Source organism: Mobula birostris, chromosome 17 (genome assembly GCF_030028105.1).
Source record: "Mobula birostris isolate sMobBir1 chromosome 17, sMobBir1.hap1, whole genome shotgun sequence".
Classification (NCBI taxonomy): Eukaryota; Metazoa; Chordata; class Chondrichthyes; order Myliobatiformes; family Myliobatidae; genus Mobula; species Mobula birostris.
The window spans coordinates 46328069-46348823 of NC_092386.1; the positions used below are offsets into that span (position 1 = coordinate 46328069).

Genomic DNA, 20755 nt, shown 5'->3' on the forward strand with positions numbered 1-20755 from the left:
GGTGGCATTCTTCTGTGTATAAACTGATCATTTATTTTGCCAAGTAACAATAATTCACTTCTTGCTCAGCACATCAGGAACCGTTTGAAAGACCTGACCAAAAAAAATAACATTTAATAAATCCTCACCCGCTGATATATATCTGAGTTTTCACAAGTGCATATTAATGATACTGGGATGGAATCTGGTTCAATATGATAGCACTTCCAGATTCAATATATATTAATGGGATAGAGTGGAAATAAAATTAGAGACTGTCTTTGCTTAAGAATTCGAACTGGAAACACCACATGAAGAGTTTGCTTCCAGATTGATAGCGGCCAGTGGGTGCTGGGCTGCTGTGTGAACCGCCGAGCCGGGAGGGGAGAGAGTGAATGAAGGCGCCATATTAGCGAGTGGGACGTGCAGCGCCAGGCGGAGGGAGGAGCTCCAGAAGCAGACACCCGCTTGGGGGCTGCCCGAACGCCGCTTAATCATTCAGCATAGCTGTTGACTTAAAGGGCCGTGGTTTGGAGTCGCGTTTGGTGTGGGATCTGGCCGTTTGGTTATGAAAGGAATGCCCCAAGCCTGCGCCGCTGCCGCCATGCAGGAGACTTTCGGCTGCGCCGTCACCAACCGCTTCAACCACCTGCTGGACGATGAGTCGGACCCGTTCGATATCCTGCGGGAGGCCGAGGAGAAGAAGCAGCGGAAGAAGAAGGAGGAGGGAGGCGGCGGCCGAAGGAGTAGGGCTGGAGCTGGAGGAAGAGCCGCTGGCTCTTCACCTTCCTCCGGCGGCCCGGCTTCGGCTGCGGGGCCGGGGGCCTCCGCCGGTGCGGCTAAATCCGGCAGAAGGGAGTCGCAGAAGGCTCGGAAAATCCCTGCGGGCAGCGAGGCCGGCTTCGGCTCCGCGGCTTCGACCGCCGGGGGTGGCGGTGGCGGTGGCATCAGGCTTGGCGGCGGTGAGAACGTGTCGGTGGGCGGCGGACAGCGACGAGAAGGTCTGTTGGGTTGTGTGGTCTATATGCTCTCTGGGTGTGTGTGGGGGTGTGGTCCATGTGGCCTGCTTGGCCGATCTAGGCTAGCTGTTTGGGTGGTGAAGGGAGAGTGAAATTGTGCCTGGGGTGGCCCGTGAGCTTGCTGTGCTGGGGGGTGGAAGGTGAGCATGGATGGCTTGGCTTTTCTTTTAGGTGTCAGGTGAGTTTGGAATGAGAAAGGGCCGGGGTCATTTAATTTAGTCACTGTTTTGTGTTGTGGAGAACTTGGGATGGCACTGGCTGGTGTTGCCTTATTTAAACAATATCGCGCCAGATGAATCGGGTTTAATATCACTGGCATATATCGTGAAATTTGTTGTTTTGCGGCAGCAGTACATTGCCGTAGAAAATAATTTAAAAACTATAAATTACAATAAGAAATATAAATGTAATTAAGTAGTGCAAAAAGAGAGTAGAACTAGTGAGATGGTATACATTGTCTATTCAGAAATCTGATGGCAGAATGGAAGAAGCTATTGTGTATGTCTTCAGGCTCCTGTACCTCTTCCTTGATCGTTGCAATGAGAAGAGGGCATGTTCTGGATGGTGGGGGGGTGGGGGGTGGAGGGGGTCCCTTAATAATGGATGCTACCTTCTTGAGGCATAGCCTTTTGAAGATGTCCTTGATGCTGGGGAGGTTAGTGCCCTTGATAGAGCTGGATGAGTTTACAACCTTGAACCATAGAAACTACAGCACAGAAACTGGCCTTTTGGCCCTTCTTGGCTGTGCCGAACCATTTTCTGCCTAGTCCCACTGACTTGCACACGGACCATATCCCTCCATACACCTCCCATCCATGTATCTGTCCAATTTTTTAAATGTTAAAAAAGAACCTGCATTTACCACCTCGTCTGGCAGCTCATTCCATACTCCCACCACTCTCTGTGTGAAGAAGCCCCCCCAATGTTCCCTTTAAACTTGTCCCCCCTCACCCTTAACCCACGTACTCTGGTTTTTTCTCCCCTTGCCTCAGTGGAAAAAGCCTGCTTGCATTCACTCTATCTATACCCATCATAATTTTATATACCTCTATCAAATCTCCCCTCATTCTTCTACGCTCCAGGGAATAAAGTCCTAACCTATTCAACCTTTCTCTGTAACTGAGTTTCTCAAGTCCCGGCAACATCCTTGTAAACCTTCTCTGCACTCTTTCAACCTTATTTATATCCTTCCTGTAATTTGGTGACCAAAACTGAACACAATACTCCAGATTCGGCCTCACCAATGCCTTATACAACCTCATCATAACATTCCAGCTCTTATACTCAATACTTTGATTAATAAAGGCCTTCTGCAGCTTTTCCTCCATACCAGACAGTGATGCAACCAGTTAAAATTATCTCCACAGTACATCTGTTATTAACAAAAAATGTTAGTCTTTGGTGACATACAGAATCTCCTCAAACTCCTAATGAAATGTCATCACTGTAGTGCCTGCTTTGAAGTTGTATCATTATGTTAGACCCAGGATAGATCTTCAGAGATGATACCCAGGAACTAGAAACTGCTCACCCTTTCCACTGCTGATCACTCAATGACGACTGGTATGTGTTCCCTTGATTTATTCTTTTTTTCCCCCTTCCTCAAGTCCACAATCAATTCCTTGGTCTTAGCGTTCAGTTCAAGGTTGCTGTTGTAATATGACTCAACCAGCTGATCTATCTTATGCCTGTATGCCTTGTTACTATCTGAAATTCTGCCAAAAATAGTTGTCATCTGCAAATTTAAAGATGGTGTTTGATCTGTGCCAAGCCACACAGTCGTGGGTATAGAAAGTAGAGCAGTGGACTAAGCACGCATCCTTGAGTTGTGCCAGTATCGATTGTGTCACTGAGGATGTGATGTTACTGCCAATCTACACCAACTGTGGTGTCCTGGTGAGCAAGTCAAGGATCCAGTTGCAGAGGGAAGTACAGAGGCCTAGGTTTTGGAGCTTGTTGAACAGAATTGAGGGTATGATTGTATTCAGTGGCGAGCTGCAATCAATAAACAGCAGCCTGACGTAGGTATTGCCATTGTCCAGCTGATCCAAAGCTGAGTGGAGAGCCGATGAGATTTCATTTGCTGTAGACCTACTATGGCAATGGCACATTGCAGCGGATCCAGATCCTTGCTTCAGCAGGAGTTGATTCTGGCCATAGTCGTCAAAACACTTCATTGTAATAGATGTGAGTGAAACTGGGTGATGGTCATTGAGGCAGCTCACTCTGCTCTTAGGCACTGTATGATTATTGCCATTTTGAACTGGTGAGATTGCCACAGTCAGCAGACTGATATGTGGCATTTTACATTGGAGGTTGTTGAGCCAGTCTTCAGTCACGTTCTGCAAATGGACTCTTGCTAAGGCTACAGTGTTGGACCTATGTGAAGATGTGGAGCTTCAGAGCATGGCAGTTGGACTGGTGAGAGCTTGATGCACTTGAAGTGACTAAGGGAGATTCCTGTGGGATGCCACAGAATTATTACACTCTCTCTCCTTGTGGTAGGAAAACACACAAAACTGTAGATGCTGAAAATGAGGAATAAGAATGGAAACTTAGCAGATCAGGCAGTATGTGTGGAAAGTGAAATGGAATTAATATTTCACGTCCAAAGAATCCTTTGTATTCTATCTTCGGTTGTCAATTGGTGGAATGAAAATAAAAGGATATTTAAATTTTGGTCCTGGAACATCTGGACAGCAAAGATGCATGCATCGGGATGCTCTTTATCAACTGCATCTTTGCATTCAATACTATCATCCCCTCAAAACTAATCAATAAGCTTCAAAACCTTGTCCTCAATACCGCGTAGTGCAGTTGGATTCTCAATTTCCTCACATGCGACCCCAGTCAGTTTGGATTGGTAATAACCTCTCTTCCACAATCTCTGTCAGCCCAGGTGCACCACAAGACTGTGTGCTTAGCCCCCTGCTCTACTCACTTTATACTTATGACACTCAGCACAGCTTCAGTGCTATAATTGAAGTTTGCGAACGACACCACTGTTGTTGGCCGAATCAAAGATGGTTATGAATCACCATATAGGAGGGACATTGAAAATCTGGTTAAGTGGTGCCACAACAACAACCTCTCACTCAATGCCAGCAAGACCAAGGAGCTGATTATTAACTTCAGGAGGAGGAAACCAGAGATACATAAGCCAGTCCTCATTGGGGGATCAAAGGTGGAGAGGGTCACAACTTTAAATCCCTCAGTGTTTTAATTTCGGAGGACCAGTCTGGGGTTCAGTACGTAAGTGCAATTACAAAGAAAGCATGACATTGTCCCTACTTCCTTAGAAGTTTGTAAAGATTTGGCATGACATCTAATACTTCGACAAACTTCCACAGATGTGTGGTGGAGAATATATTTACAGGTAGCATCGCAGCCTGGTATGGAGGTACCAATGCCTTTGAATGGAAAAAACTATAAACAGTAATGGATCAGGCCCAGTCCATCATGGGTAAAGTCCTCCCCACATTGAGCACATCTACATAGAATACTGTTGCAGGAAAGCAGCATCCATCGTCAGGAACCTCCACCATTAAGATCATGCTCTCTTCTTGCTGCTGCCATCAAGAAGAAGGCACAAGAGCCTCAGAGCCCTCACTACCAGGTTCAGGGACAGTTATTGCCACTCAACCATCAGGCTCTTGAACCAGTGGGGATAACTTCATTCAACTTCACTTGCCCCATCACTGAGTGGTTCCCACAACCTGTCGACTCATTTTCAAGGACTCTTCGTCTCATGTTCTTTATTGGTTATTTATTTATTTATTATTTTTTTCTTTTTTGTGTTTGCACAATTTGTTGGCTTTTTCACATTGGTTGTTTGCGCTGATGAGTGCAGTTCTTCATTGATTTATTATAGTTTTTGGATTTGCTGAGTATGCCTGCAAGAAAACTAATCTTAGGTTTGTAAATGGTGACATGTATTTAGTCTGATAATAAATTTAGTTTACTATGGTGTTCTCCAGTTAAGGAATATAGTTTAAATCCTTTATGAATTTGGGAAAATAGACATTGGTGCAGTTGTTTTAATGTTGAAAGTTGGTTATTACTTTTCTTTTAACTGAATGAAATGCATTCTTTTCTCATGAAAATCATCGCTAAAATGTAATCAAGTCATGAGGGCAATGGGCATGTAGCAGCTTGGGATTTTAAAACAAAGTTTTAACTTTCTCTTCAAGGTTGTTATTCAAAATCTGACAGTTTGTTCTCATTATCTGGGTCACTGAAAGTCAGACTTGAATGAGAAAATTATTTAGAAAGAGCTGGTATGAAGAGGTGCAATGGTGTTTGGTTCCCATCAAGAAACTTGGTAGAGATGACATGTCTCATAGACTTGTATTTAATTTGGGTTAAGTTTGCTTTTCACAAATTTGTAAGTAACATCAATGGTTCAACAGTTCCATTGAAGATTTGCTGCTGTGTGTTCCATACTTATGGCTTTTGAAACATTTGATGAGAAACAGCCTTTTAAAATTGATAGGTATTTGACGACACCTTTCTTTCAAACTGCTCTTTTGTTTTGAATGTTTGCAGCAGCATGATTTTACTAAATAGTCAAAACTGTCAAGTCAGCAGAGAAGAGCAATTGAAACTGGGTGTATCTTTATTCTTCATGCTCAATATTTTACTGAGGAGTTGGACATGGAGCTTAAAACTGTACTTGGGAAGAGCAAATTCACTTTCTTGCCTATATTGGGATGTAAAAGATCAAGAAAACTCCTACCTGAGTTCATATTCTAAATTTCATGAGACACAGACTTATAAATTCATCAAACCTTGTGCTTTTAAGTACATACTGGTGTGGACAATAATATAAAATGAAGGATCTGTGGTGAGATTCTTTTGATCTAATGTGAACTAAATGCATGGACATAGAAATTGCTGACCAATCTGCTGAAAGTATCCAGCATCCACTGACAAAGAAAGAGTTAATGAGCTTTCATCATGACTGGACAAGTTAAAGGAAAATTAGTATGAAGTTGTAGCAGTAAGTCTGATTCTCAGCTGCTTCTGATTCTCAGCTGCTACTGCTCTCATGAAGAACTTTTCATTTAAATTTAGTATTTACCAATCTTTTCATTGTATCTATTCTGACAGGGCCACTTTCCATGTCAGATTTTTTTCAACTGTGGTTTCCACTCCACCACAGTTGATAGGGCTTGTAACCACATTGGTTTGATTTTTGTGTGTTTCTCCTATCTCACTTTCTGCATCTCAACAAGAGTAGGTATCCTGTGCCTTTACCTTTCATTCAATGGATCATCATTTTATAATTTCTAATTTCAGCATTCTAAAGGGAATGTTCTGGTGCTGTGATCTTTATCAACACTCAATCCTCTTTAAAGGCTTCTTTTCTGTTCAGATGCTCTGTTACCACCTTTTTTTCTCTTGTACAGGTACCCAGCCGTTCCATCCAGATGAAGAGCAATTTGCTTCCAAAATAGTGTAGTGCAAGGGTGACCATGAGGTTTCTATTGCCTGCCATTTTAGTTCCCCATCCCACTCTGCCCTGTCAGTCTTGGTCTTTTGCATGAGAAGAGGCTTCGTGTAAAATTGAGGAACAGCACTTCATCCTCTTTGATTTATGCTGCAGCCTTCTAGATTCAATTTTGGATTCTACAGCTAGAAATAACATTTCTTTGCCTGTATTAGTCATCCATCAGTGATAATGGCTCAGCTTGATTTGTCTTGTTTTTTGTCTGTGAAAGTGGAGGACATGCCCTGCCTGACTTGCTGGGTATGTCTTCCTTTTCTGCATTTCTACTGAACTGCCTCCATTCATTCTTTGACCAGGTAGCCCTGTTTGTTTGTCCCCATGCTCACCCTATTGGAGAAATTAGACCTGTCCTGCAACTTAACAACGCACATAAAAGTTGTTGGTGAACGCAGCAGTCAGGGCAAAGGGTCTCGGCCGGAAATGTCAACTGTACCTCTTCCTAGAGATGTTGCCTGGTCTGCTGTGTTCACCAGCAACTTTTATATATGTTGCTTGAAATTCCAGCATCTGCAGATTTCCTCGTGTTTGTGGTGCAACTTAACAATCTATTTTTCTCCTTTTATGGTTCTGACAAAGGGTGTTTGACCTGAAACATTAACCATTTCTCTTCTCACAGTATTTTCAGCAATTTTGATTTTAATACATAAATACAAATGTTCATTTTGTTACTGTCTGTAGGTACAATCTGAACTGGTGGGAAGTTCCAGCATTTTGCTTTTATTTCAGATTTTCAATTTTAATAGCTTATGCAGGTTGATCCTCTTGCCTTCCAGTTATTTAATTGTGTGGAGTAGTTTGAATTTGAGGTGAATCTGAATTGTTGTAATGCAGAAATAAATTTGAGAAAGTTAAAAGAAAATGAGGACAAGTCCTGTTTGCCAAATGGATTTACATCAGGCTGGGAACTGAACTTCATGTGTGGTGAAAAGGAACCATGGGGAAGCTTGACTCTTAAGTGGTGTCTCCTTGCCCCTTTCAGAAGCCAACATGGTTAGCAATGCTTTCTATAACCATTCTTGCTCAAACCAGCACACTGGAAAATGTGGCTTTTATCTGACTCTTGTATGTTTCCCGTTGAGCATCTTTACTTGTGCTTCGTCTTTTCTGTATTTTCTGTTCCTCAGAAGTACTTTTCTTTCAGCTTGTGCACTGAGTTCTTAAAGCTGAGGTTTGTTTTCATCTTGCCCTCGCCTCTAAATTTCACTGCCCTTGTATTCTCTGGAATTCCTTTACTCCTTTTAAAGCACTCTTCTATATGATTTTCGGACTTGAAAATATTTTTGACAAATTGTTCACTTTTCTTTGCTCCCAAGTAATTCTTTAAGATTTATAATGCATTTATTTCAATTTGATAAGTTTGATCAACATTTTCAATTGTGTGCATACACTGTAAATCTAGGTAATTCTAGTGTAAGTTTTGAATGATTTAATGGTTAAAATGAGTTGCTCAGATCAGATGTTAGCCAGTTTAATCTGCAGGCAGCAGTTCTCAGATTTATCAATAATGGATGGGCTAGTGGCCTGTCTTCCCCCAAAAAGTTATTATAATTTTAGTTTCCTTTTAATAATACCAATTCAAGTTGTGTATGCATCTGTTCTAATCCATACTGGTAAGCATCAGAAAATACTAATTGAATCATAAAGATTAGCAAAGGCTAAAAATTGGCTGTATTTGCCACATGGACATCAAAACATACAGTGAGAGGTGTCATTTTGTGTCAAATTAAATGAGCATGGATTATCCTGGGGGCAGCCCACTAGGGTTACCACACTTCCAGTATCAATATAGCATGCTGACAATTTACTAACCTTAACCCTATTGTAGGTCTTTGGAATGTGGGAGAAAATCAGAGCACCCAAAGGAAATCCATGCAGTCACAGGGAAAGTGTACAGAAACAGAATCTGGTTTAATAGCACTGGCATTTGTCATGAAATTTGACTTTATGGCAACAATGAATTACAGTATGAATATGTATGTTAAATAGTGCAAAAGTAGTGAGGTAACATTTGACTTCTCATTTGACTCTTGAAAGTGTAATCCTTTATCCAGTTACCATTCTTGTAAACCTTTCCTGGATCAAATAGTTGAAGTACTGTATGCGTATAAACTAAAACAAATTCTATAGGCAGACCATGAAATGAGGGAAGTCTGAGGGACTAAACTGAATTTATTTTACTGTAAGCAGTTTGGCAGATAAGAGATGAATTGTGTATGTATAGGTACAGGGACTGGAATATTATAGCTGAGCAATTTAATGTTCTAGGGTACAGATGCTGGTGTGAAAGAGGAAGGGGAGTTTTGTTTGTTTATTTATTTTAGAGAGGATCTTCCTAGGAGAATTCCTGGGTGGAGCATGAAAATAGGTGGATAATTGCTTTGGGATTTATATTATAGCACCTACTTGCCAAGGTAGTGGGAATTAGAGGAGCAAATATGTAGGGAGATGGTTATAAAAATAGGTTTGTAGTAGTAGGTGACTTAACTTTATAATATTGACTGAAACTGTAGTAGTGCTAAGAGCTTGAATGTAGCAGAACTGTGCCTAGGAAAGTTTTCTCATACAATATGTAGATGACTCTTCTAGAGTGGGAGGCGGAGGGACAACACTCCTATTTGGAAATGAGGCAAGGCAAGTGACTGAAATATTAGTGGGAAAGCACTTTGAGATTTATGACCATTATTATAGTTTTTTAACCTATGAAAAAGAATATGACTGGGCTACATTGGAGCAAAACTAATTTTGAAGGCTTTAGACAGAACTTGCATAGGCCAATGGGAAAGACTGTAGGTAAAGAGTGTTTTGGTAAGTGAGAGTTGCATAGAGTTCATGGTTAGTGTGCTCCTGTCAGGGTGAAGGGCAAGGCTAGCAGGATTAGAGAACCCTGGTTGACAAGGGATATTGAGGCACTAATCAGGAAAAAGAAGGAAATGTGGTTTGTAGACAGCTGGGATCAAATGAATCCCTTGTGTGAAAGTGAGTTAGGAGTACACTTCAAAATTTTGTTATCAAAGTGCAGGAGCATCACTACATACGACCCCAAGGTTCTTTTTTCTGTGGGCATACTTGGCTGATCTATAGAATAGTAACTGTAAACAGGATCGATGAACAACAGACTATGCAAATGTAAATATGAATAAATAGCAATAAATAACAAGATAGACCTTAAAGTGAGACCTTTGGTTGTGGGAACACCAGAAATAGAATGAGTGCAGTTATCCCCTTTTGTTCAAAAGCCTGATAGTTGAGGGGTAGTAACTGTTTTTAAACCTCTTGGCGTGAGTCCTGAAGCATTGTGCCTTCTACCTGATGGCAGCAGCCAGAAAAGAACATGGCCTGGGTGGTGAGGATCTTTGATGATGGATGCTGCTTTTCTACAGCAACATTTCATGTAGATGTGCTCAATGGTTGGGAGGGGTTTTCCCGTGATGTACTGGGCTGAATCCACTACCTTTTGTAGGATTTTCCACTGAAAAGCATAACAGGCCACAAAGCAGCTGGTCAGCACACTTACCACCACACATGTATAGAAGATTGCCAAGGTTTTTGATGACCTGCTGAATCTCTGCAGACTCTTGAGAAATTAATGGAGAAATTGGGAGAGCAAAAAAAGGGACATGAGATAGTTTTGGCAGATAAGTAAAAGGAGAATCCCAATAGATTCTATAAATATGCTAAGAGCAGAAGAGTTACTAGGGAGAAAATGGGTCCTTTAAGAATCAATGTCATTTATGTGTGAAGCTACGTTCATTTGGCAAGGTCATAAATGGTACTTTCTTATCTGTATTTTAAAGGTGGCTGGGGAAGGTAGAGAATCTGAAGAAGGGAATAGTGCTGTCATGAAACAGATCCACATTACCGAAGAGGAAGTTCAGGTGGTCCTAAAATGCAGAAGGTGGATAAATCCTCAGGGCTGGACTCTGTATCCAAGAATGTTGTGGGTGGAAATTGTTTGTCGCCTATGTTAACAGTTTGGATGAGAGTATAGGTGGTGTGATTAATATGTTGTGAATGACATTAAATATGACAGATAGTGGGCAGTGAAGATTATCCAAGATTACAACAGGATCTAGATCAGTTTGGAAAGTGGGCCAAGGAATGGCAGATGGAATTTAACTCTGTCTCAGTGTTGCATCTTGACAAGTTAAACCAGGGCAGGATGTGTATAGTAAATAACAGGACCCTGCAGAGTATTATAGAACAGAGAGACTCAGTATATCATTTCCTGAAAATGATAATGCAGATGGATTGGATGGTGAAAAAGGTATTTGATGTGCTCGACTTCATTGGTCAGGGCAGAAAACTTCGGTTAAACCATATTTGGAGTGTATGCACATCTGGTTCCCTCTCTGTAGGAAGGATTCTCTTCAGCTGGAAAAGGTACAAAAAAAGATACATAAGGATGTTACTGAGAGTTTGAGTTAAAGGAAGGATTGGACGGGCTGGGGCTTTCTTCTCTGGCATGTAGATGGCTAAAAAGGGACTATATCGAGGTTTACAAATTCTTGAGACCTGTCGATAAAGGTGAGTGGTAAGGGTTTTCCTAGGATGGGAAGTCTAAAACCAGGGGCTGCAGGTTTAAGGTGACATGGGAAAGATTTAAAGTGCACCTGAGAGGCAACTTTTTCCACATAAAGGGCAGGGGTTTATGGAATGAGCTGCTGGGGAAAGTGGTAGAGACAAGTACAATTACAATGTTTATATTTTAAAAAAAAACATTTAGACAAGTACATAGATAGGAAAGGTTTAGAGCAGGGCTTCCCAATCTTTTTTTTAATGCCATGGAGCCTTACCATTAAATGAGGGGTCTGTAGACCCCAGGTTGGGAACCCTTGGTTTAGAGGGATGTGGACCTAACTCAATTTGGCAACTTGGTCAGCATGGTTGCATTGCAACATGGAAATATGCTCATAACTCTGACTCTATCTTTCCTAACACCTTCACAATTTTCCCATAATGTGACCCAAGTTGAATACACAACCACCATAGCACAGTTGTCTGGTACTTAGCTATCTTTTTATTAGTGCTATGGGTGTCCTCTTTGTGCCATGTGTTTCAGCTTTGCTGTGGCACATTATCAAAAGCTTTCTGGAAGTCTGTATACATCACTTCTGAAAGATTTGTTGGCAGATACTTGTGGCAAGAAAAAAAACTCAAAAGTTTATCACTACAGAATTGAGAAGCATTTGTACTCAGTAGTAGGGTGAAAGATATAGATTACTTAAGGGAACAGACAGCAAATGAAAGAAAATGGAATGCACATTTATTCTGATGAGCTGCCTCCCATTATCTTTCTTGAGTAATAAAAGAAATTAACTTTGATAGGAGGTTACATATTATTGGGATTTTCCTTAAGTATTTGGAGGGAAAACTCTTTAATTTATAAAAGCTACAATTAATAATTGAATTATATTAAAGGTGGTTTTCCATCTTGATCTGAGTGGTTGTCATAAAACTTTGCACAGAGTTTTATGGAGCAGGATTACAAATGTTTTTAGAAGAATTTTGGATGCATGAAAATTCAAGTTAGAGATCTGGGATAAGAAAAGTGAAAATAACTGGAAAGAGAAACCCCTGGTACCTGCATCTGTTAAATGTTTTCAGCAATTCCTATTTTTATCTAGATGCATAGTTTCTAGTTTCAGGTGCATAGCTTTTATCACTGGAAAGTGACAAACTTCAAGAGGACTACTTTCAACTGTGTAATCTTGTGTTTGATCAGGGCCGAAGAGAGGCCCAAAAAGGGCTGAAATCAGAGGACAGAATGAAAACCAGGATATTGAGAGGAAAACGGAAAGATCGGAACGGCGGGTTGTATTCCGAGAACGTCGTCCTAATGACACAGAAGGAACAACTGAATTTTCATTTGAAGTGTAAGGCTAAACCACTCTTTTGAACGTTTTAAGAAAACTGATGAAGGATTGGGGGTAGATGGGCATGTATGTTCAAGTTTATTGTCATTCAACCATACCCGTTTATGCAATTAAGCTAAACAAAACATTGTTCCTCTGGGGCCAAGGTACAAAAACAGTACATAGTACATTTATGATCCAGTTACAAAATAATATTAGCATGACCTGGAGATTGATAGGTTGACGTTAGGTGCAAGGTGCATGTTTATATAAGACAATACAATGTTACTGGCACTATTATAATTAAACAAGCAGTCGTATCAATATGTGAAACAGCAGTAAAAAATGAAACGTGACCATGGAGGATGAGTGTGTTTCAGTTGGTGGGGGGATGGATGGGGTGAAGCTTAGTTTTAAATTTGTTTCCTTGCTTAGATTGCGATGAGGTGGAGGATAAATGCGTGGCTGAGGGATTGGAGCAGGGGGCAGGGATTCAAGTTTTTGGATCATTGGGACCTCTTTTGGCGCAGGCGTGACCTGTACAAAAAGGACGGGTTGCACTTGAATCCTAGGGGGACCAATATCCTGGCAGGGAGATTAGCGGGGGCTACTGAGGTGACTTTAAACTAGAATGGTTGGGGGGTGGGAATCAAATTAAAGAGGCTAGGCGTGAGGAGGTTAGTTCACTACAGGGGGATGGGAACCAGTGCAGAGAGGCAGAGGGGTGTAAAGTGAGGGTAGAAACAAAAAGTACTATGGAGAAAAGTAAAAGTGGCAGGCCGACAAATCCAGGGCAAGCATTAAAAAGGGCCACTTTTCAACATAATTGTATAAGGGCTAAGAGAGTTGTAAAAGAGCGCCTGAAGGCTTTGTGTGTCAATGCAAGGAGCATTCGTAATAAGGTGGATGAATTGAAAGTGCAGATTGTTATTAATGATTATGATATAGTTGGGATCACAGAGACATGGCTCCAGGGTGACCAGGGATGGGAGCTCAACGTTCAGGGATATTCAATATTCAGGAGGGATAGACATGAAGGAAGGGGAGGTGGGTGGCGTTGCTGGTTAAAGAAGAGATTAACGCAATAGAAAGGAAGGACATAAGCCGGGAAGATGTGGAATCGATATGGGTAGAGCTGCGTAACACTAAGGGGCAGAAGACGCTGGTGGGGGTTGTGTACAGGCCACCTAACAGTAGTAGTGAGGTCGGAGATGGTATTAAACAGGAAATTAGAAATGTGTGCAATAATGGAACAGCAGTTATAATGGGTGACTTCAATCTACATGTAGATTGGGTGAACCAAATTGGTAAAGGTGCTGAGGAAGAGGATTTCTTGGAATGTATGCGGGATGGTTTTTTGAACCAACATGTCGAGGAACCGACTAGAGAGCAGGCTATTCTGGACTGGGTTTTGAGCAATGAGGAAGGGTTAATTAGCGATCTTGTCGTGAGAGGCCCCTTGGGTAAGAGTGACCATAATATGGTGGAATTCTTCATTAAGATGGAGAGTGACAGAGTTAATTGAGAAACAAAGGTTCTGAACTTAAAGAGGGGTAACTTTGAAGGTATGAGACGTGAATTAGCTAAGATAGACTGGCAAATGACACTTAAAGGATTGACGGTGGATATGCAATGGCAAGCATTTAAAGGTTGCATGGATGAACTGCAACAAATGTTCATCCCAGTTTGGCAAAAGAATAAATCAAGGAAGGTAGTGCACCCGTGGCTGACAAGAGAAGTTAGGGATAGTATCAATTCCAAAGAAGCAGTATACAAATTAGCCAGAGAAAGTGGCTCACCTGAGGACTGGGAGAAATTCAGAGTTCAGCAGAGGAGGACAAAGGGCTTAATTAGGAAGGGGAAAAAAGATTATGAGAGAAAACTGGCAGGCAACATAAAAACGGACTGTAAAAGCTTTTATAGGTATGTAAAAAGGAAAAGACTGGTAAAGACAAATGTAGGTCCCCTGCAGGCAGAAACAGGTGAGTTGATTATGGGGAGCAAGGACATGGCAGACCAATTGAATAATTACTTTGGTTCTGTCTTCACTAAGGAGGACATAAATAATCTTCCAGAAATAGTAGGGGACAGAGGGTCCGGTGAGATGGAGGAACTGAGCGAAATACATGTTAGTAGGGAAGTGGTGTTAGGTAAATTGAAGGGATTGAAGGCAGATAAATCCCCAGGGCCAGATGGTCTGCATCCTAGAGTGCTTAAGGAAGTAGCCCAAGAAATAGTGGATGCATTAGTGATAATTTTTCAAAACTCGTTTGATTCTGGACTAGTTCCTGAGGATTGGAGGGTGGCTAATGTAACTCCCCTTTTTAAAAAAGGAGGGAGAGAGAAATCAGGGAATTATAGACCGGTTAGCCTAACGTCGGTGGTGGGGAAACTGCTGGAGTCAGTTATCAAGGATGTGATAACAGCACATTTGGAAAGTGGTAAAATGATCGGACAAAGTCAGCATGGATTTGTGAAAGGAAAATCATGTCTGACGAATCTCATAGAATTTTTTGAGGATGTAACTAGTAGAGTGGATAGGGGAGAACCAGTGGATGTGGTATATTTGGATTTTCAGAAGGCTTTTGACAAGGTCCCACACGGGAGATTAGTGTGCAAACTTAAAGCACACGGTATTGGGGGTAAGGTATTGGTGTGGGTGGAGAGTTGGTTAGCAGACAGGAAGCAAAGAGTGGGAATAAACGGGACCTTTTCAGAATGGCAGGCGGTGACTAGTGGGGTACCGCAAGGCTCAGTGCTGGGACCCCAGTTGTTTACAATATATATTAATGACCTGGATGAGGGAATTAAATGCAGCATCTCCAAGTTTGCGGATGACACGAAGTTGGGTGGCAGTGTTAGCTGTGAGGAGGATGCTAAGAGGATGCAGGGTGACTTGGATAGGTTGGGTGAGTGGGCAAATTCATGGCAGATGCAATTTAATGTGGATAAATGTGAAGTTATCCACTTTGGTGGCAAAAATAGGAAAACAGATTATTATCTGAATGGTGGCCGATTAGGAAAAGGGGAGGTGCAACGTGACCTGGGTGTCATTATACACCAGTCATTGAAAGTGGGCATGCAGGTACAGCAGGCAGTGAAAAAGGCGAATGGTATGCTGGCATTTATAGCGAGAGGATTTGAGTACAGGAGCAAGGAGGTACTACTGCAGTTGTACAAGGCCTTGGTGAGACCGCACCTGGAGTATTGTGTGCAGTTTTGGTCCCCTAATCTGAGAAAAGACATCCTTGCCATAGAGGGAGTACAGAGAAGGTTCACCAGATTGATTCCTGGGATGGCAGGACTTTCATATGAAGAAAGAATGGATGAACTGGGCTTGTACTCGTTGGAATTTAGAAGATTGAGGGGGGATCTGATTGAAACGTATAAGATCCTTAAGGGATTGGACAGGCTAGATGTAGGAAGATTGTTCCCGATGTTGGGGAAGTCCAGAACGAGGGGTCACAGTTTGAGGATAGAGGGGAAGCCTTTTAGGACCGAGATTAGGAAAAACTTCTTCACACAGAGAGTGGTGAATCTGTGGAATTCTCTGCCACAGGAAACAGTTGAGGCCAGTTCATTGGCTATATTTAAGAGGGAATTAGATATGGCCCTTGTGGCTACGGGGGTCAGGGGGTATGGAGGGAAGGCTGGGGCGGTGTTCTGAGTTGGATGATCAGCCATGATCATAATAAATGGCGGTGCAGGCTCGAAGGGCCGAATGGCCTACTCCTGCACCTATTTTCTATGTTTCTATGTTTCTATTAATCATGTAACATTCCACCTTTGATCAATTTGTAGGTTGTCGATGGTGGGTTGTTAATAAATTTGTTTTTAAACTTTTATTTCTCACATGTGAAATAACTGATTAGAGAACACCCATTTAAATCAATAAATAAACTACATTCCTTGTTACATGACTATTTCAGCTTTATGAATTCTGACAGCTAGCCATTAATTTATGAAGGCCAATTATTTATAAATTGGGGTCAAATTTGATTTTTCCTTTATGTATAAAAAATTCTGAACGTAGTATTTGAAAAATACTATGGTGGTGGCAAATGCATTCGGGATATTTACGAGACTCCTTGAAAGGAGCACATAGATGAAAGGGAAACAGGGCTATGTGGCAGAGAAGGGTTAGATTGGAGTAGGTTAAAAGGTCAACATAACACTGTGGGCCTGCATTGTGCTATACTGTGTTATGTTGTGTCAAAATATTGTGTCAACATAAGTAATGTTTTGAAAATTGAACATTGAGAAACATCACTGTCTTATACTTTTAATAATTCTATTTTCCATAATTGTGTTTCGTGTCCATAAACCAGTTTCATTACAGCACTCTCACTCTTGCTCTTATTCCACGAGCTTCAGATTTGTATTTGGGTTTTACATTTTGTCACAATCCTTTTGAAACTCTGTATGAATTACATTATTCATACTGACCTCGTAAATGTTCTCTTACTTTGATTTAAAAATTAGTTGAGAACCTGATTAATGTATCAAGTGTACAAAACAAAAAAAACACAAGTTAGAGTTCTGATTGATATTTCATTATAAGTTGTGCATAACAAGCTTTTGGCAGATTGTATGTTTGACATGTTGGAAGTGACATTGGTTTAATTATGCTCAATCTTAATGTTCTCTGGCAGATGGTGTGTAATTATCTTTTTGCCTATCAGACATACATGACAAAAAATCTTCATAAAAGAATTGGAGCATGATCAAAAGTTTTTGGCTTCACTGAAGGAAAAGCTTGGGTCCTTTCTTAAAGATGTCCATTTTAAAGGGGAAAGTGACAGATGGACTTTAATTATTAATTTGATAATTTCTGAACTATAATGAGCTTTTTACTTGTATTTTGAGAATTGGTAAGCTCCAGTCCCCTGGTCCATCTATTGTACCTTGAGGGTGAAGGAGGGCCTTATCATTTGGTCGTATCTGCTTTTGAACCACTTCTTTAAAGTAGTTACAGAACAAAATTTAGCGTTGAGCAATTTAGAGTTTCTCTTTTAATTGTCAGGGTGCTGCACTGACTTTTTTTTTGTGTGATACATAAACTACAGAAATAAGATGCCCACTGCAGCAGTTTGTAGCAGGGTGCTTCTGAAGGTGAATGATATTAAGTTACTGGAAACTTTGAAGAACAAAATTCATAAATGGGTTAGACAGTTCTTTAGGATGTTTAAGAGTGCATAAAGTACTATTAGAGGAGAGCTTTTTCTGCCCTGATATTTAAATTGTTTTCAGTCCAAGCATGCTTAAGAAATTAACAATGTCAACAAAATTTAATTTTGCACTTCTTGAACAATTTAATAAACAAGTTTATAATGTCTGTGTTCCATATTGTATGTAGACAATTAATTTGAGTCTGAGGGGGATACCAGCTAGAAGAGCAAGGAGTATGGTTAGTTTTATGATTCCTTCTATCCAAATCTTCTGAAAATAGAAATGCAGTCTTAACATTTGCTGTAAACAGCTCCATGTGAGAAATATTAGTTTTGCCTGGGATGAAATCTATCTTGCTGGTCAGGGATTCTTTTACAGGAATGATCTTGCAAATTGTCCAATGCATTCCTCTCATGTAATTTTTGCTGGACAGCATGCTCCATTACCATTTCTAGTACACAAATGTGTATTGAAGCAAACAAAGGTGTGGTATTCCGTAGAGTGATGCATTAGAATATCATCTGCCAGTATGGTCTTCTAATAGGAATGCCAGAAACAAAAAAAAAAATTATTGCTGTAAAGGCAACATGAACAGTAAGTAGGCTTGATATTTGCTTCATGGTGGACCTTAAAATAGGCAAGATATCATTTAATGAAATCAAACAATATATTGCAATTAATATTTTTAATTTTGTAGACCAATTGACAGGATGGACAGGTCTTCAATGAGAGGTCGAGGTGGAAGAGGGCGTGGCCGTGGAAGAGGTGGCTATCCCAGGAGCATTAATGGATTTGATCCAAGAGGAAGACGAGAGTTTGAAAGACACAGTGGAAATGACAAAGTGTGAGTTGCTTGGATGATACAGTGAGTAAATCAGGATTGTAATGCTTTAAAATGAAACATACAGAGGTATGTCTTTAACAAAAAACGTTTACAATTGGATTATGATCTTGGTTGCAAAAGTTGAAGTTTGTGGAAAAGTAGGCTTTCTTAGCAAAAATTTCTGTATTGGCACTTTAGTATTTTAATTTGTGAGCAGGATTAACATATGAAAAGTTGGTCTGTAAAGGTTTTGGTAACTTATCTAAGTTTTATGTGCACTTGGCTTCAGACACCAAGCAAATTGATTGAAGTACAAGTGCATAATTGTTCTTGTCTCGTACCATGGTTGGCTTGGAGATTAAAACATCTTCAGAGTTTGTTTTTAAGGGTTTGTCATATGTTGGAGTGATTTTAAGGTGGTGTGTTGTTTTGAAATATTTTGTTATGATGTTGTCTGTTTGGTTTTAAACATGCTATCATGCTTTGTCTCTCTGAACTGTGTAAAATGAACTGTCTGCCTGGTATGTGTTAAAATGGCAGTTACTTGCAGTAGGCCAGAAATATTTTTAGAAGAAAATCTTCTGCTAGTTTGGACCTTGGAGTATGTGGTTTCTCTTTTGTTTTCTCTTAAACTCAGCTAATTTCATTCTGCTCTTGATAGAATCTTTCTCCAACTTAGACAAACATTTGTTAATTGAAAGAAAACAAAAGTGGGTTCATTGAAAAGTGAAGAGTGGTTGTAATCTAGCTGTATGGTGTTAATGGGAGTATGTTCTAGTTTTGAGTAATTTGCATTACCATGTGTGGTGATGGTGTGTTTTTAAAAAGTATTGTAAGACTTTTTTTTACAAAAGATGAACAGATATCCTGGGGGGGGGGGTCAATGTTGAAATTTAATACCGTCTATTAAAAGTCATAAATTTGGGTAAAAGCACATCGAATCATAGGGTAAGGCTCAAAACAAAATAGAGTAGATACCAGAAATATGAAACAAAAACAGAACGTGCTTGAAGTGCAGTAGCCATGGAAAGAGAATACAAAGTTTGGAGTTGATTTGCATCTTATCATAAATAGAATTGTTAAAAACCAAGTTTTCAGGCGCTGAGTGGAATGGATTAAGAGAACAAAAAGGAAAGTCAGTTTGGTGCAAAATTAACAGTGCAAGGTGATAAGGAATGTAAGGGAGTGTGGCAGTAGTGTGAATGCAGAAGAATAAACTTAAGCATATGACATTGGAAATCTTTAACAAATACTTATGATTATCTGAAGTTGAGTTGTAAAGGGGTTTTAATCTGACAGTATAATTTGGCTCTTGCTTTTGGCAAAATGATTATCAAATTGCTTTTATTCTCACCTTGAAGAGACCACATTTTGAATCTTGATTGAAAGAAATACTGTACTAGTAAATTGCTGCTCCTCAGAAATGCGGATAAAGATGTGGCAGGTGGACCAAGTGAAGATGAATGTATGGTAAAACTACTCTAGAACAGAAAGTATTCCCAATGCAGTCAACAATTTACCAGAAATTAAGAGGAGATGAGAGGACTTAACTTGTTCCGTACTTTTTCTAAGCCACAGCAGGGCTCCATTCCTGCAAATTGTTTGGGTTATGAACAGTTCACAAGGTGGAAATACATTTGCATACCATGCTCTCACAACAGCCAGCAAATCCATTTGCCATGTATACTCTTCATTATATGTATGATCTGTATGCAAGTGCAGCATTCATAAGCTGGGGAGCGTCTGTACGTCCCACAACAAATGGCATTGTTTGGAACAAAAGGAATTCCTAAATCAACAAGTGTTACTTGGTGTGTGGGCCTATTAGAGCAGATCTTTCAAATTGAAGAATTCCACCAGTTCATGGAAGGTGGTTGGTTCGGAGTCTGCTGAAGGAGAAAAAGGAGGAACTGTGGCGACCCACTTTCTAGCACACAGGAACCGGCTCACAACAGCGCGTGTAGGCAGAGGGCCGGCACCAGAAAGGGCGCCAGGCCATCTTCACCAGCAGGGGGAAAATCCCGCGCGCGGAAAGGGTCTGGGAATATGCATTCCCCACAGCAATCCCGCCCCAGGGAGGGCGGGAATGGGGAGGCTTTAAAAGCAGGCCACGAAGTTTGAATAAATCTCTTTCATCGCAACTCTAACTCACCGACTCCGTGTGGTTATTCTAGCGCTGTGTGTAGCACACCGCTACATTTGGTGACCCCGACGGCCCAAACGATATTTGGGCCAGAGATGACCGACGCCGCATCTGTTCATGCAGTTTCGTTACAACTGCCAGGCTTTTGGCCGCGGAAACCCCGTCTGTGGTTGGAACAAGCAGAAGCACAATTCCGCATTCGGCAGATAACCTCGGAGTACACTCGTTACTACTATGTGCTGAGCTCTCTCGACCAAGAGA

General features: G+C 40.8%; 1 protein-coding gene across 2 annotated transcripts in view; it reads left to right on the plus strand.

The window, feature by feature from the left end:
- Window positions 1–411: 411 nt before the first annotated feature.
- LOC140211656 (intracellular hyaluronan-binding protein 4.S-like) overlaps window positions 412–20755 on the plus strand; it is a 56525-nt gene continuing 36181 nt past the window's right edge. For both annotated transcript variants that reach the window (XM_072281655.1, XM_072281656.1), the window contains exons 1-3: window positions 412–980; window positions 12230–12380; window positions 18226–18372. In XM_072281655.1, coding sequence (XP_072137756.1) covers window positions 548–980; window positions 12230–12380; window positions 18226–18372 — 731 coding nt within the window. In that variant the 5' untranslated portion in view covers window positions 412–547. The remainder of the gene's footprint in view (window positions 981–12229; window positions 12381–18225; window positions 18373–20755) is intronic.